The sequence below is a fragment of the Rhododendron vialii genome, chromosome 2a, assembly GCF_030253575.1.
Source record: "Rhododendron vialii isolate Sample 1 chromosome 2a, ASM3025357v1".
NCBI classification, from domain to species: domain Eukaryota; kingdom Viridiplantae; phylum Streptophyta; class Magnoliopsida; order Ericales; family Ericaceae; genus Rhododendron; species Rhododendron vialii.
This window is the reverse complement of record NC_080558.1, coordinates 31,037,620-31,052,702: the sequence shown is the minus strand read 5'-3', so window position 1 is coordinate 31,052,702 and position 15,083 is coordinate 31,037,620. Positions and strand designations below refer to the sequence as shown.

Below are 15,083 nucleotides of genomic sequence, written 5' to 3'. Positions count from 1 at the left end.
ACTGGTGAGAGGATTGAGGTCTCGGGCAGGCTAATGGATGATGGGAGAAAACATCTGGCACTTCCACCGTTTAACGTACTTCTCCAAGTCGTGCTTCATTGTGGGCCACTAATAACCTTTAGTGATGGCTCGGTGTGTGAGGGAACGACCACCCGACTGACAACCATTGTCGCCAGCGTGAAGCTCTTCGATGATTCCAAGCTCCTGATGCGGATGTGCCACCAAGTACGGGCCGGTGAAGGACCGTCGGTAGCTTGCCATTGGGGTTCAACCAATAGAGAGCAGCCTTGTTGCGAAGTCGGTGAGCTTCCTTTTTGTCAAAGGGGAGGATATCATCCCGTAGGTAGTTGACGATCTTGTCCATCCAGCTCGGTCCAAGCTCGATATTGAGGACTTTGTGGACAAGGACGTCGAGCTCGAAGCTGGATTTGTCGATAGTACCAAACGAAATAGAGCGAGATTGTGACACTCCAATGCACATGCTCCAATCCTCGCTTTGGCACGGGACCTACCATCATGACTTGTTTAGATGATGAAGCATCATTAAGCTCGGCACGGATGATAGGTGTGGCCTCGGTGTCTAGGGGACCGTGGATAACGTGAATCGTTTGAACTTCTTCAGTCTGGGTCTCGACTTGCTGGGCCCAAGCCCTGGTTTTTTCATGGTCAATGAGGTTACCGAGGTGGCCACCCACTATATGTTGCTCCAAGTAAGCCTTGAAGGGCTTGCAAGCGGTGGTGAAGTGGCTTTGCTCGTTGTGGTAGCTGCATCAGACAATTGGGTTCTCAATCTTCTCGTTCTCAGTGCCAAGCTTCTGGTTCGGGAAGAAGAAGAAAGGCTGGTCCTTAACTTGGTCAATGATTCGGTAGATGGAGACGGTGAAGACTATTTTTTCGGCGTTGAAATCACTCGGCTTCGGTCCCCGCTTCGGTGATTGTTTTATGTTATTGACCTGCTTTTTGGAGGTCGGGGCGTGCACGGCGGCTGCGACGGCTACTGAGACGACAGGGACTTTTAGGCTCACCGGCTTCCCGATTTCCCGCTCTGCCTTGGACTCAATTAGCTGGCACCACCTTTCGATACGGGTCATGAGCTCTTTCATGGATCTTGGTTTGTTTTGAGCCAGGTCATTGTACACCTGCTCGTCCTGCGTGGTGAAACCGAGCTTAAACCCTTGGGCCGAAATAACTTCGTCGCATCCCTCAATTTCGTTAAAGAGCTCTCAGTAGCGACCAGCGTACAGGCGGAGCATCTCATCAGTCTGTTTGCGTAAGGCGAGGAGAGAGTCAATTTCCTTTTCATGCTTATGCTTATTGATGGTGACAAACTGAGCCATGAAGGCGTCGCAAAGGGAATCGAACGAGGAAATGGACCGAGAAGGAAGTTGGTTGAACCATGTAAGGCCCAGGTTCCCGAGGCTTGCGGGAAATACTTTGCACAGGAAAGTGTCGTCTGAGGGCTCGTTCCGGAAGAATAGGGACATAACGTGCTTGTAGTGTACCAAGTGAGTGTAAGCTTCGGACTTGTCGTCGTACTAGGTAAACTTGGGTTGGGTGAATCCTTTCGGGGGGGGGGTGACTGAATCGATCGCTTTCGTAAATGGAGAGGTCGTGAGTCTCTCAAGACGGGCGTTGCGATGAGGTTGGATCAAACGGTCAAGACCGTCTGACGCTCAGTTGCGGAACACTTCTTTGGAGTGAGATGGTCCAATTTTTCGTAATCTTTTCGCTTCGGTGGAACACTCCCTGACTTCTGGGGGGAGTGTTCGTGCTGGTCCTTTTGTCTATTGGATATATAGCTATCTCGAGAGTGGTGCTCGAGGCACTCGGTGATCGGGCTTTTGTCATGACCATTTTTGGGGTGCTTGATGATCGGGCTTTTTTCACGTCCATTTTTTAGGCGTTCGCTGTACCCCTTGGTTTGGATCTCCATGAGGCTATTATCCTCCCTTGTGATTTTCGTGAAACTAGGGGTGGGCTCGATGTGCCTCTTGTTGTTTCTAAGGTGGAGGAGGCGGAGACGCTTTCGGCTCCAAGCCTCTCAAAGGTGGATCGCTTCCTAGTGTCCTTTAGGATTTGGGTTAGGGGAACGGAAGCGCTCCCCGCGCCGTTCTTTCTTTTTAGTGCGGCATGCCTCCTCTGGTGGGTCGAGGCGATCTTTTGTTGAGGGCCGTGATCTGTGTTCCACCAAGGGGCCCGCTCCACGGCTTCCGACGGAGTGAGGTGGAGAGATCTGGAGGAGGTGCTTGATCTCTGCCAGCTCGTCCCTAACGTGCTGGTTCTGCTCTACAACCGTCGTGAGGTCGTTTTTCTTCCGCTATAGGTGACGGATGTAGTGTGGAGTTCGGAGGACGGCCCGGCGTCTGGCGTCGATGTGCCGGCTTCGACCCCAATGGAAACGTGGTGCTTGCCCAGGCAATGTTCGAAAAAGCGCTCGGCGCTAGGTCGGCGGCCGACCACCTTCAAGCTTCGAGACCTATTAATCGGCCATTAATCGCCTTTTAGCAATTAGTCGGGTTTTTTTTAAAATATTCTACAACCTCCCTACCATCAATAATCACAGTTTTTCTAGTTGATGTGATATATCTTCTCTACCATCAATACTTACTAGTTACTACACGTCTACCGGTCTACACGGCTACGGCCTACACCAAACGGTCCAAACCATAAATTTTCAATACTACACTACTTTGCTACTCAGACTCAAGTGTTAAATTTTGTAAAAAAAAATACTACACACTACATAGGGGGGGATCAAGAATTTACATAGAGAGAGAGAGAGAGAGAGAGAGAGGGATAAATTACACACAAAGAGAGAGATTACAAAGAGAGAGGGGGATCAAGAGAGAGGGATCGAGAGTTACAACAGTCAACAATGAGGTGCAGTGGCGGTGAATGGTGATGAAAGGCGTTGGTGATGACTAGCGTCGGCGATGACCGGTGTCGGTGATGAGAGGCGATCGTTGATGTACTGGCGTCGGCAGTAGGCGATGGCTGGGTTTCTTCCCAGACCCAGATCGATGAGAGGCAGATCGAATGAGAGCCCTAACACAGTAATTCGAAGCCCTAAATAACCTGGTATGAGTATAACAGTTACCCCCTTCGTTTTCTAAAAATTCATATTTACCTTGCCTAATCGCCCATTAGCCGATTAATCGCCCATGAATCGATTAATCGCCTATCGCCGCCTACACGCCGACCAATTAAGCGGCGATTAATCGCCGCCAAAGTCTGATTAATCTTCTAGCCGCCTAATTCAACCTTTTAGCCATTAATCTCATCGGTCAGCCCAAATTTTCGATTAATCGCCCATTAATCGGCAATTAATCCCGCCTTTTAGAACACTGTGCCCAGGATGTTGGCTTTGTCGGAGCCCAGGTGAGGATCTCCGAGGGGTCCGAGTCCGAGGGTCGTATCGCTGAGGGGTGGATCTGGAACCTCCACCATCTTGGTTCAGGAATTTTGAACGGAGCTTGGGAAGGAGAAGAAATGGAACGCTGAGAAGGCGATTAGTTTCCCAGCAGAGTCGCCAATTGTAGGGGTTCAGTTTATCGGGATCTTGATCGTGGGTCGGTTCCGGTTCCTTCCTTCGCTGCTCCGCATGACCTGCAACAAGTCACTAGGGCTGTGGAAGCCCAGTGACCCTCCGATGATCAAGTTAGATGTAGGGAGAAGTGTATAGGTCTAGGGTTAGGGTAGAATGGCATACCTCTCTAGGTTAGAGTCTTTTTGTATTTATAGACCTTGCTTTGCTTGGCCTCTAAGCTAGCGTGTGGAGGATACGCTCGGGTAACCGCCTCGGGTGACGTCATACACGAAGTAGGGTATAAGGCAGTTACGGAGCACATGGCTAGGTTAGACCCCAATGATTATTCTCCCGGCGTAACTGTATGGGGCCCTCCCAGAGTATCTGTCTTCTTCAAGCGGCCTCGAGGGGAGTTGGGAACGCTCCACGCCCCCTAGATAGCAACATACCCTGTGCGGTCTCTTTCAACCGAGCGACGTTCCAAGGGGACATGGCGGGATCCCTGGACCCTATGCTGGATGTGGAGCGGGGGTCTTCTTGGACTAGCTCGGTGCATTGTGGCTTGGTGAGTGGTCCGAGCCCTATTTCCGGAGCCACTACAGGGGTCATGGTAAAAGTCTTTGGGGCAGTCGAGCAAACCAAACTTTGCTTTTGACACTCTTGACTCTACATGTATTCTACTGGTCAATGGGTCTCCCTGGAGCCTCAATAGTTTTCTGCGTTGCAATTTTGTTTGTCAACTAACCACTCGAGAATAGCTCTTAGTGTTCATTCCATGACTTTGTTATTTCTTATCCAGCTGATTTACTGCCAGTCAAGTGAGCTATGGATATCTACATAAGTTGCCTCCAACTCTATTAGTCTGGTAATAAAGTAACAAAAAAGAATAGTGCCGTTCAAAAAAAAAAACAAAAAAGAATAGTAAAGAAAGGGGATCCATTTATGCATGCAAAGAAAATCGTAGAAAAGAGGCTTCTGTAAATACCAGACGGGAGTAATTTTGATGTAGGAAAGCTTACTCTTCCCTCTAAAGATAGATTTAGTATTCATTTTATCTTGAAATTGCAGCCTTCAGTCCTCACGCGGAGGTCAAGCGAGCCTATAGAAGATGCAACTTTTGATGGAGTTTTGAAGTGCTTTTCAAATATCAACAGTGTGAAGAGTATCATAAAGAAAATCAGTATAGAAGTAGCACAATTGCTTTTGGCACACACGTTTCAGGTGATTGTTAGCAAATAGTCTGCTTTTGTACTTTGTATGTCCACAGAAATGATCTTGCTTGACCTTTTTTTTCTTCTTCCTATTCTCTGCGAACAGTATTTTGTTTATTGTGACTATTGGATCCGTCTCTTGATGCCTTCAGTCCAAATTACTAAATAAATGTAGAAGAAATAACCTAAGGTTTTTTACAGTCTCTTTTGGGGTATGGATCATAGATGCTAATGTCTTACCTTTAAGCTTAGCTAATTAAAACATGAATTTCAATAATTTCATCCAAGTCTCCCTTATCTAAAAAGGAAAAAGAAGTTTCCTCATAGTTTGAGTTTTGTACAAACATCTATGCTCTACTGAGTTTCCTCAGGTCATTTTGAGCACTTCATTTTCCATACTCTTGACTCCGTTAGAATCTGAAATTTTCTTTCAGGCATATTTATCATTATCATTCCAACCTTCTGCTGATGCCAGCTATAAGTCTAAGGAAGATGTCAGAGACAGCTCCATGGCTGAAGTTTGCAAGAACATAATTTCTGCTTTTGTGAATCTTAGAAGAATTGACGAGTAAGATTCGATTATGTTTTTAGATAGGTTCTGTTAGCATTTAAACTTGTCTTTGTAGAACGGCTTCTTACTTGCCTTCTGTAATATTAGTTGATTTCATCAAAAGTATACTAGCTAACTTCATCCCACGACAGATTAAAAAAATAAAAAAACTTGTTTCCATGAGTATGCTAGTATACGGATTACCTACGAATGCATTCTTAGTGCCAAGAGAAGAGTACTTGACATAACTTGAGCTTACTTGGTTTTGATCGATATTTCTAAAGAAGTATTTTTCCTGTGCCATTTTTAACTTTGAATCTTGTCCTTCAGCTTCTTTTGTCCATCCCTAGAACTTCAACTCTTAACGTTAGGTTCAAGGCAAAACTTTTGAGGATGCCAAGTGCCAATCATAAAACGAAGGAGAAGTTTGGGGATATTGCTGGCATAGTAGGACGTTACATATGGGAAATTTCTTCTTTATGCATAAAGTTGATATACTACGTCTCTTATTTCTTGATTGTTGAAATGAACGGAAAAATCATATATGTCCTCATTTCATAGATTTCTTCTCTAGCCAGAACTAGTTCATTCACAAAATGAGGACACGGGATCTTTATATCATTTATATTGTTACAACTATCGCATATGATACATAGTATGCTGTCTCATTCATGTCCGCAGAAAGGTTCCTTGTTCTATATTTTTCTGTTTGATGGAGAAGTTTTTAGTTGGCAACTGCGGTTTTATAGCCTCTTGACGCTAATCTCTGTGTTGTTACTTGGTATCTTTTTTCTTTTGTCCTTTTCGCTTTCGCATTCAGTTGTAATCTAACACATCATGGTGCAGGCGGGTGGAAATTTTGCCTTTTGGAAAAGAAGCATTGTTTACAGCAGCAACCATCCTGTCAACTAAATCATAGGAGGAGAAAAGCTATTGCCGGTTGATTCCATTTTGACTTGAGATGAACAAAAGGGAAACCATATTGCAAGCAGGGGCCGGTGAACATGAAAACAAGTTTCTGTTTTGGCACAGGTGTTGTGTAGGACGTGATACATGATGCATTCCAACAAACTAAAAGTAGGGCTGCAGTTATGTGTTTTTTTTTGGTAATATATCCTTTCATTGATAACCAACCAATATAGGATCAAAGAGCATACCTTGGAAAACAAGACCAACCAAAGCAAAGCACTCTGGTTTATGCCAGGAACTACAACCAGGAGGAACTAAGAAACAAAGCCCAACTACCTCAAAACCGTGGAGCTAGTTGCAGGGAAGAACAATGAAAGAAGCATTCCAATTGAAATGGACAAGCCTAAGCCTTTTTGCATCAGCTTTTTCACATGCCTCCATATGCTTGCAGGCACTCAAATCAGTAGCAAACCTAATCTGGTTATGATCTCCATAGTATAAGACTTTGTTTTTGAAAGATTCTTCTGTTTCTTTCACACCAGATGTTTTTATTTTTCTTTTATTGGCTCCGCTCACACCAGATTTTGTAGAGGACTGCAGCCCTGGAAAGCTGGAAAATTGAACTCTTAAAATCCACACTTCTGTTTTGTATACCCCATACATCTTCATTGGGAAGATTGAAGGCAGTTCTATCTGTCATTCTCCAAGTGGTTCCAAACACCAACAGAGTATGGACATCTGATAAGTGGTGATGATTGGCCATCAGTGGTGATCCCCCAACAAACAGCCTAAGATAGCACTCCATTCAATTATGGCCATCTCGGCACATGACCGGGAAACCAAACAATTTGAAAATTTCCTGGTGAAGAAGACAATGATATCCCCATATTTTTGGTGAAGACGACCTAGAGGATATGCCAATTATCAAGCTACAAATAAATTGTGTCCATCTCCAACTACATACTTGATCAAGGCTGTGCATCGGGCCTCAATCTGAAAGTTTTCTTGATTGTCCATGAGGCATTGCTTGGAGCTCTCATGGTCCCATCTGTAGTATCCCATGTCATACTCAGAATATACATGAAAAAACCATTGAATGAACATTCTTATGCCATCGGGCAAAAAAAGAAAAAAAAGTTTTTTCCTAATTCTTGAGACTATCAACAGCGCGAATGACTCAGATGGACACCACAAATCAATTAGATTTGAATGTAGCGAATTCAGCAAAGTAATCTCACGTCTTTCCACAAATCATAATTCTTTGTTTGAAAAGGCCAAAGGACCTTCTGTAAATAACAGCTTCATTTCCAAGGCGTCCCATCTTACACTGAAGGGTACCAATTTAGGGTTCTCCAATGGCATCATTTGTAGTCCTGAAATGGTGCAATAAGCTGTCAGTTGTGGACTACCGGTACTTGAGCCAGAGCATTCTGATAGGGAAAAAGTCAAGGAATAGCGTAGAAGTTCAAATCCACTGGCCTAGTTTTTCCTTCGAACGTACTCACCTAGATGTTTGTGAAGAGTCAAGCTGCATTGTCACAGGACCATCATTGACCAAATTGACCTTTCCACCATTAAAAAAAAAAAAAAAAAACACATGCAATTATTGCTGAGATACACAACTTGGATATAAAGAACTACAACCACCCCCGAAAAACTCGTAGGGCACCTCACCTTCATCATCGCTCCAAATATGCCATCTGTGGGTAAAAATTGGGCACCAGGAAAGGCAGTTAAATACGTGATAGAATAGAAAATACATTTCCCAGTATATTGATAAACAATAGTAGATGTATGGACCATGGAGCGAAGAAATAATAGTAGAGAAAAGAAGGCTGTAAACAAAGAAGAGGAAGTGAGAATAATCATCAATAACGTCATTGTAGACAACCAATTTGCTGAGGAACTAAATCCAATTGAAATAGCACCACTATCTTTATCACAATTCAACATTTAGGCTCCGTTTGTTTCAATTTAAAACATTTTTACAAAAAAAATATTTTTATTTTTATTTTCCGGTGTTTGGTTAGCACTTCAAAAATAGTAATGTAAAAAACGAAGAGAATTTTTTTCCCTCTGAACCAAAATTGGACTTGGTAACCTCAATTTCTCTAAAAGCATATTTACGGAACACTGGCTCAAACATATGTATATATACACTGTCTATGCATAGTTATAGCCTATAGACATGTATGGAGATGATCAGGGTACATTGGTTTGAGACAGGGTTGGGCCCATAGGGGGATGGGGCAACGACGAACATGAGTCCCAAAAATGACTTATGGGATTTTTTGGAGGAAAACATTTTCGCCCATGTGAGGGAGAATGTTTTACATGTAAAATATTTTTGGCACTTTTTTTTTCAACCAAACAATGGAAAACGAGTAAAACATTTTACAGGAAATATTTTACATCCAAACAAACGGAGCCTTAAACACTGTAAACCCAAGAAGAAAAAACAGATGGGAAAGTAACAAGGAAAAGAGTACCAATTAAAAGTACAAATGACCAGAAATACTGGAAAGGCACACAAGAAAAGCAAGAGTAAACAACATAAAACTCCAGAAGAATTTTGACACTACTCTGGAAGTAAGGCATACATAGCACATTTATAGATGTTTTAATAACAAGTCCAGAAGCCTTATTTGATTCAACTACACACAATTTCTGTTCCAAGACCAAGAACAATACAAATAAATCAGGACCTCTTTGTAGGGTGGGGGCATGGGGCAGGTGAAAGCAACTAGAACAAATTGAACAAATGAGGTCAAGGTATTACTAGTGATTCTACTCGTATTCTGTGTGACCATACCATGAAAATCTGCCACATTTAATCCTTGAATACTCCCCAGATCCGTGTAGCTTTTGGTTAGTCAAGCATGCAGCATTTCCAAGCCTAGCCATTTTCAGTATGAAGAAATTAACTGGTTGATTGGCAATTTTTTCCCAAAAACTTGCACAGCATTTTCAGGAAACTTGCATGGTTAGATATGGTTTATTATCTTTGGCAGGAGAACATTACATTCAGAGAAGTGCAAAGATCTCCTACAGTGTTGTTCAATCAGATCAAAGGGGATGTTCAGACTAAGGCTTCTACGTTGAGGAAAATTAAAGACTCTAGGGTTAATAATCTCCTTTGCACTCATCTGTAAATTCATCACTTTGTGTTTGGCAGCATAATAGGAGTAGATCATACAATTTTATATGTTAGACGAACTAACATCTGACAAAATGAGATATTGTCTCAACTAAGTCTTGGAAGAACAGGTAAAGAATCTTACAGTAATGTGATTGTACATTGGTGTTGTGAACAGACTAAAAGACCCACATGCAGAAGGTTGAAACATTGTTGGTTGGACAAAACACTAAACTTGCTAGGTATTTCTGGTAAGGAGTAAGGTGATTCTAATTTGAACTGCTTCTCCATTTCTAAGAGAAGTATCCCAGTAGTTTTTAAAACAATGTACTTGCCGAGTGGTATTGTCCATAACGATCCTGAAGCTCACTCGCAAAAACAAGACCACATAAGAAAAAAAATCCCAGAGACATCAACAGCTGTAAGATTCAATATTCATGGTCCTAGCACTTCAATGCAAAATCCTAATCGCAACTGTTTAGGAGAAGGAATACAAGAAATGCATTATTTCTATTCTTGAATTTAAATAGTCAAATAGTATATCACAAAAACATTAACAGCTCAATGGACTTCTAGTTTGCTACTTTTCACTGCACGAAATCTTAAGATAAGCATCCAGCAGTTCAGGAATAATAAGTTCACAATAGTACAAAGAAAATAACTGGCACTGAATTTAACATTGATTGTTGTACAGTTGATTGAAAGAACCAAATGAGAAAATCATCACGAAACAGGAAAAATTTACCTTTTACTGCATCCGGGTTGTAGGATCTTCGGAATTTGTCAACTAGAGAAGCATAGAAGGGCTTTGCTCTTTCAGGTGACATTGCCACATGAAAATCTGGCTTGTTACCCTTCAATATCCCGTACAATGTAAACTGACTCACTGAAGCATCCACATATCATTATTCATTAGAACCACACAATGCTGCCACAGTAATTTCTCCGACTCCCCAAAAAAAAAAAAAATGTGAGAGTGGTATGATCGAAAACAACAGTTTAGATTTCAAAATCCATTTCCAATTATATGGTTCACTCTATAGCGGTTGTTTGAAAGGAACCTAGTGGCATTATCAGTAATCTACATACTATGATAAGTAGCAATCCAAAAGCATAATAACGGAAAAGGTAAAAGAACGAGACAGGAATGGAAGTGGAAGTCAGAAGTATTATTATTGGTTAAGTTGGAGAGAACAAGAAAACGGGAAGATCTTGTGAGATGTAAAGAAAAATATACGGTAGTTATATCTTTTGATAATGTTAAGGAGGAGACCAAGAAATGGACCATGGTAGAGGACTTCTGGTGTCCCACCTTGTCTCTGCCATCAAATTGTATTAGACGACCGCTACCAAAAAAAGTTTTCACTTCCTGATTGTAGCTGACTTGCCTACTTTATGTCTTCCATTTTCTACATTTCTCATACATGTGACAACCAACACCAGAGTTCGTTGACGTGGCATCGCGAGTGGGTTGTGAAGGAAAAATTGTTCTTTGTTCCTAGAACACTGCCACATGGTTCTCCAGGGGCCTTGTCCACCACATTTCTGTGGGCCACACAAAAGTGTGGTGGACAAGGTCCCTGGAGAACCAAGTGGCGGTGCTCCAAGAGCACGAATGATTACAATAATGCCATTTGGCAGAATGAAAGGGAGAAAACCCCCTGACTATAGCTGGGAAAAAAGTACGTGGATGAAATAAACAAATTAAGATTAGGTATACAATGACGATTCAAGGAATATAAACCAAACAGCCCCTCTTCCTGATTCCCATGTCTAAAGCCTGTACATACTCAGATTCCACAAAGACAAAAATAATACTCCTGAACATTTGATTGTGTTTCTCTTTTAAGGGGGAGTAAAACATCCCACTTCTTTTTTTCCGTTTGAAGTTTGGAGGAGTTGAGTTCTTGTAATACGACACGGAGTTGGGTGGGTAGAGGGAGAAGAAGTCTGTGCCTTTTAAAAGACAAAGAAATTGGATGCTTTAATCTTAAAAGAAAAGAAATAATGTTAACAAAAAAGACACTATAAGGTAAGGTACCCTGTGACTGTGACCTTAAACGCACCATATAGTCTTTTTTTACTCGGTTCGAATTTTGGTTTAAATGTGATATCTACTTCTTTCATCCCACTCCAACTCTACACCCAATATGTACCCAAATTCGACTTCTTTCAAAAGTAAAAAGGATTTTCTTTTTGTTTAAATCCAAATCCCAATAGGTGGTCCTTAAGGTGAGGATTGTGGGAAATGTTAAAATACGGGAGTTCAATCCAAGCACTTTTCAAAGGTTCCCAAGCAAATTTCTGGGCTCCTTGAAGATAAACGACCACCATTTGGATGTCAATAGCATTTCCCCTTGTTTATGTTTAATTATCGTACTGATTGAAATCTTCTAATTTTCTTATTCACTCCTACTTGACTCCTACTTCAAAAATCTTCTCACCCCCATTCCAAAATTTGGCGGGATTAAATACTCTCGAATAAAAGGGGGAAGTGATCTATGGTCAATTTCATCACAAGTAAATAAAGATAAAGACTTGAAAGCCCGAAACAAAGAGAGAGGGTCCATTTTCTACATTTCTGATACAAGTGACTAACAAAGCATTATCTTCTGGAACAAACATAGCTAAAGGAAACACTAGAGTTGGTTGATTTGGCATTACAGTATGGGAAGAGGGTTGTGTCTTAAGAATCTAAATAACGCAAGCCGGCAGCAATGAAAGATAAAAGACCATGTCCAAAACCCTGGAAATAGTGGAAAGAAAATCGAATAATTCAGAGTCGATACATAAAAGATTGAAGACAGAAAAGCTCCTCTCCTGATCCTCATTGATAAAGCCTATAATGCTCAAATTTCATATGGATTATGGAAAAAGAACAATACTTTGGAGAATTGCCTGTGTTTCTCTTTTCAAAATTTGCACATAAAAACCCATCTTTTGTAGAGTTTGCAGAAGTTGGACAATTCTGAAACATAACAGAGAAAAAAGTGGATATTTGAAACAAAAGAGATTACGCCACTTAAAATTAGTATATATGGTGAGGTACCGTGAAACATTTAACTGACTCCGCAATCTATTTTCATTTGGTTTTGTTGGAATGAGATATGCCCTTCTCTCTATTTGCCATCTTGTACAGTTGTACTCTCTCCCCCTAGCCTACTCTCCTTCTACTTCTTTTATCCCACTACTTAAGGTCAGGATTGAGGAAAACCTCAAAATAGGAGAGTACGAAGACACTTTTTTCCTACAATTGCTATCAGTTTTTACATGTTCTTAGACGCTTTTTTCTTGCCCCTCAAAGCCAAATGGCCAAAATTTGCACCATAACTAGCATTTCCTTTTCTCTTTACAGTTTTGATGTGTTTTATAGAGAAAAGCTAATGACAAACCAAGTGACAGTCATTAGCCTTACATGGATCGAGAAAGTGTTGAGATTAAGAAAGTGCTTGAAAATGTTAGGAAATTTTTTTCGTGCACCCCTTTTCCTCACCTTCGGGATGGAAAAGAACTTCTATAAGCAATTTCATGAAACATAAAAGCCAAATAAAGAAGAAAGATATGGATATTTCATAACAACAAATGGCATTCATAATACCAACTCAATTTTTACGATTTCTACGTACCCAATAGAACACCATAACTCCTCTGCATTACCTGCAAATGCATATAGGATAAGCTGCATGTTTTGCCCATGTCATACAGTTTAATTGGGGGCAGTGGCGGCGCTATGTTGGGGCCCAGGGTGGCCCCGGCCCCCAGACCCCCTCCTAGCCCCGAGTTTTAAAATTTTTATTTGGTATATACCTAATTTTGAATATTATTGATAATTATTCGTATATAGCTACTTATAATCTTAATAATTTTTTCTTGATTTGATAAAAAATCGGTTATTTTACATTCTCATTTTTCAATTTCTTTCATAAATAAAAATAATCACGTGACAGGTTATGTTGCCTAAAGAAAAAAACAAAATGTTTGGTATATTTTAATTGCATCTAGAATCATTTCAATGTACAAATGTAATGAATTGAAAAACAAAAACTTTATGATATAATAAGTATACATTCTGAAAAAAAATATATTTATTAATTCGGGCCCGATCAAAATCCTGACTCCGCCACTGACCGGGGAATATGGTCAACAAAAAAGAGAGTTAAATTGACCATTAAAACGAGAAATACTAAAAAGTTATAGAAAGAGATGTGGGGACTTACATTCTGGTCCCAGTTCTTTCCTGTTTTTTCATTTGGGAATAATCTCATGTTGAGTACTTTTCGGCAAATGTAGTCGGCATCAGAATCAACGTCCGACTCGTGGAGACCAACCAGGACGAGAAGCCCCGCCCCGATAGCCGATACGATTCGCCCTTCCACCTGCATCTCTTTCTTTAATCGATGAAGCAAACATATACGTAGTATAGTACTATGTGCAGAGAGAGAGAGAGAGAACGGGGGGGGGGGGGGGGGGGGGGGGGGGGGGGGGGGGGGCGGGGGGGGGGAATTCAGTAAATTGGTTGAATTGAAGTAATGACCTCAACGCTGGCTGCGGCAACTCGCTGAACAACGGCTCTCATGGTGATAGTTTCTTCTTCGTCTTTCTCGGCGGCCAAACACGAATTGTGTGCACTGTTCGTATTCACTTATCCCAGGGAAAGACAAGACATATGCTCTCCCTGGGAAAAATTATTGGGGAGTCCTAACAGTTTCAGAAAGTCTGCTTGCACAGCAAAGGCTGCACAGCAGCCGTGCACAGACCAATTTTGCGCCCGTCTCGGGTCTCGCAAAGATGATCGGAGTCGCTCATTTTGTTCAAAATACTTCGTTTATGGTCCCTGTAAAAAATCACCTCAATCCGATATCGAAAAAGGTGTTTACGAATCATCTAACTTTGAAGCTTGCGAGACCCGAGACGGACGCAAAATTGATCTGTGCAAGGCTGCTGTGCAACCTTTGCTGTGCAAGTAGCAGCGTTGTTTTTGTTATTCAAATTATTTTCGCTTTTGTTATTTTTGCATTAAAATTTTGTGAATTAATGGTAGTGCTACACAAAATTTCAGTGAACCACGAAACTGGACCGAACCAAGTTAAACCGTATGTTTTGGCTCCAAATTGTGGTTTAATGGTCAGGACACGTATTCAAAAAATTTAAATTGTAATATATAGTTTCATCCATGTTTTTTTTTTTTTTGAAACCGTGAATTAATCAAATTGGATCTTGAGATATTTATATACATACATATAAATGTAAGGGAATTGACATTCACACATTTTTTTGCTATCCACACTCTCTTTTGGAGTTTTTAAATATTCATTCTCAAACTTTATCCCACGTAAGTATGCATGTGCCGATCGGATTCTACGAATTTCGCAACAATGGTTGACAGCTGGACTGTACTGGTATGTATTTGTCACCGTTTAGGGTTTCAGGAAATTAGGGAGCAAATTAGGGAGCCCAAATTTCGAATGGAATGGTTTTCGTTACAACACTAAGATACTAGATGACGATCAAAATCTCTTACGATAATCTCGGAATGGGAATGCGAAATTGACGAGGGACTAATCGCGGTATAAATGCCCTACCGGAGGAGTTATGTTGTAGTCCCATTTTTCGGTGCTACATGTATATAGGAGCCGGTTCCGCTCACACCTATTTTGATACTCAATCTCAACCATTGAAATCCCATTTTTCGGTGCTACATGTATATAGGAGCCGGTTCCGCTCACACCTATTTTGATACTCAATCTCAAC

General features: G+C 41.3%; 2 protein-coding genes across 7 annotated transcripts in view; one reads left to right on the top strand and one right to left on the bottom strand.

Moving 5' to 3' along the window:
• LOC131312142 (negative regulator of systemic acquired resistance SNI1) overlaps positions 1–7,313 on the top strand; it is a 28,246-nt gene extending 20,933 nt beyond the window's left edge. For 2 of the 3 annotated variants that reach the window (XM_058339908.1, XM_058339920.1), the window contains 3 exons: positions 4,595–4,747; positions 5,172–5,305; positions 6,134–7,313. In XM_058339908.1, the coding sequence (XP_058195891.1) occupies positions 4,595–4,747; positions 5,172–5,305; positions 6,134–6,206 (360 nt within the window). In that variant the 3' untranslated portion in view covers positions 6,207–7,313. The remainder of the gene's footprint in view (positions 1–4,594; positions 4,748–5,171; positions 5,306–6,133) is intronic. The other variant, XM_058339915.1, reaches the window with a different exon arrangement.
• A 56-nt stretch (positions 7,314–7,369) lies between these two features.
• On the bottom strand, positions 7,370–14,030 carry LOC131312158 (uncharacterized). 4 transcript variants are annotated; one of them, XM_058339928.1, is made up of 7 exons: positions 13,867–14,030; positions 13,550–13,708; positions 12,959–12,989; positions 10,078–10,218; positions 7,871–7,896; positions 7,702–7,760; positions 7,370–7,569 (listed from the first exon to the last, which is right to left on the bottom strand). In XM_058339928.1, exons 1-7 carry the CDS (start codon positions 13,906–13,908, stop codon positions 7,539–7,541), a joined length of 489 nt encoding a protein of 162 aa, XP_058195911.1. In that variant the 5' UTR covers positions 13,909–14,030; the 3' UTR covers positions 7,370–7,538. The 4 variants fall into 4 exon arrangements, with proteins under 4 accessions (XP_058195911.1, XP_058195910.1, XP_058195912.1 ...); XM_058339927.1 differs by having other exon boundaries at positions 7,871–8,031; positions 13,867–14,028; XM_058339929.1 differs by having other exon boundaries at positions 7,702–7,724; positions 13,867–14,028.
• Positions 14,031–15,083: the final 1,053 nt, after the last annotated feature.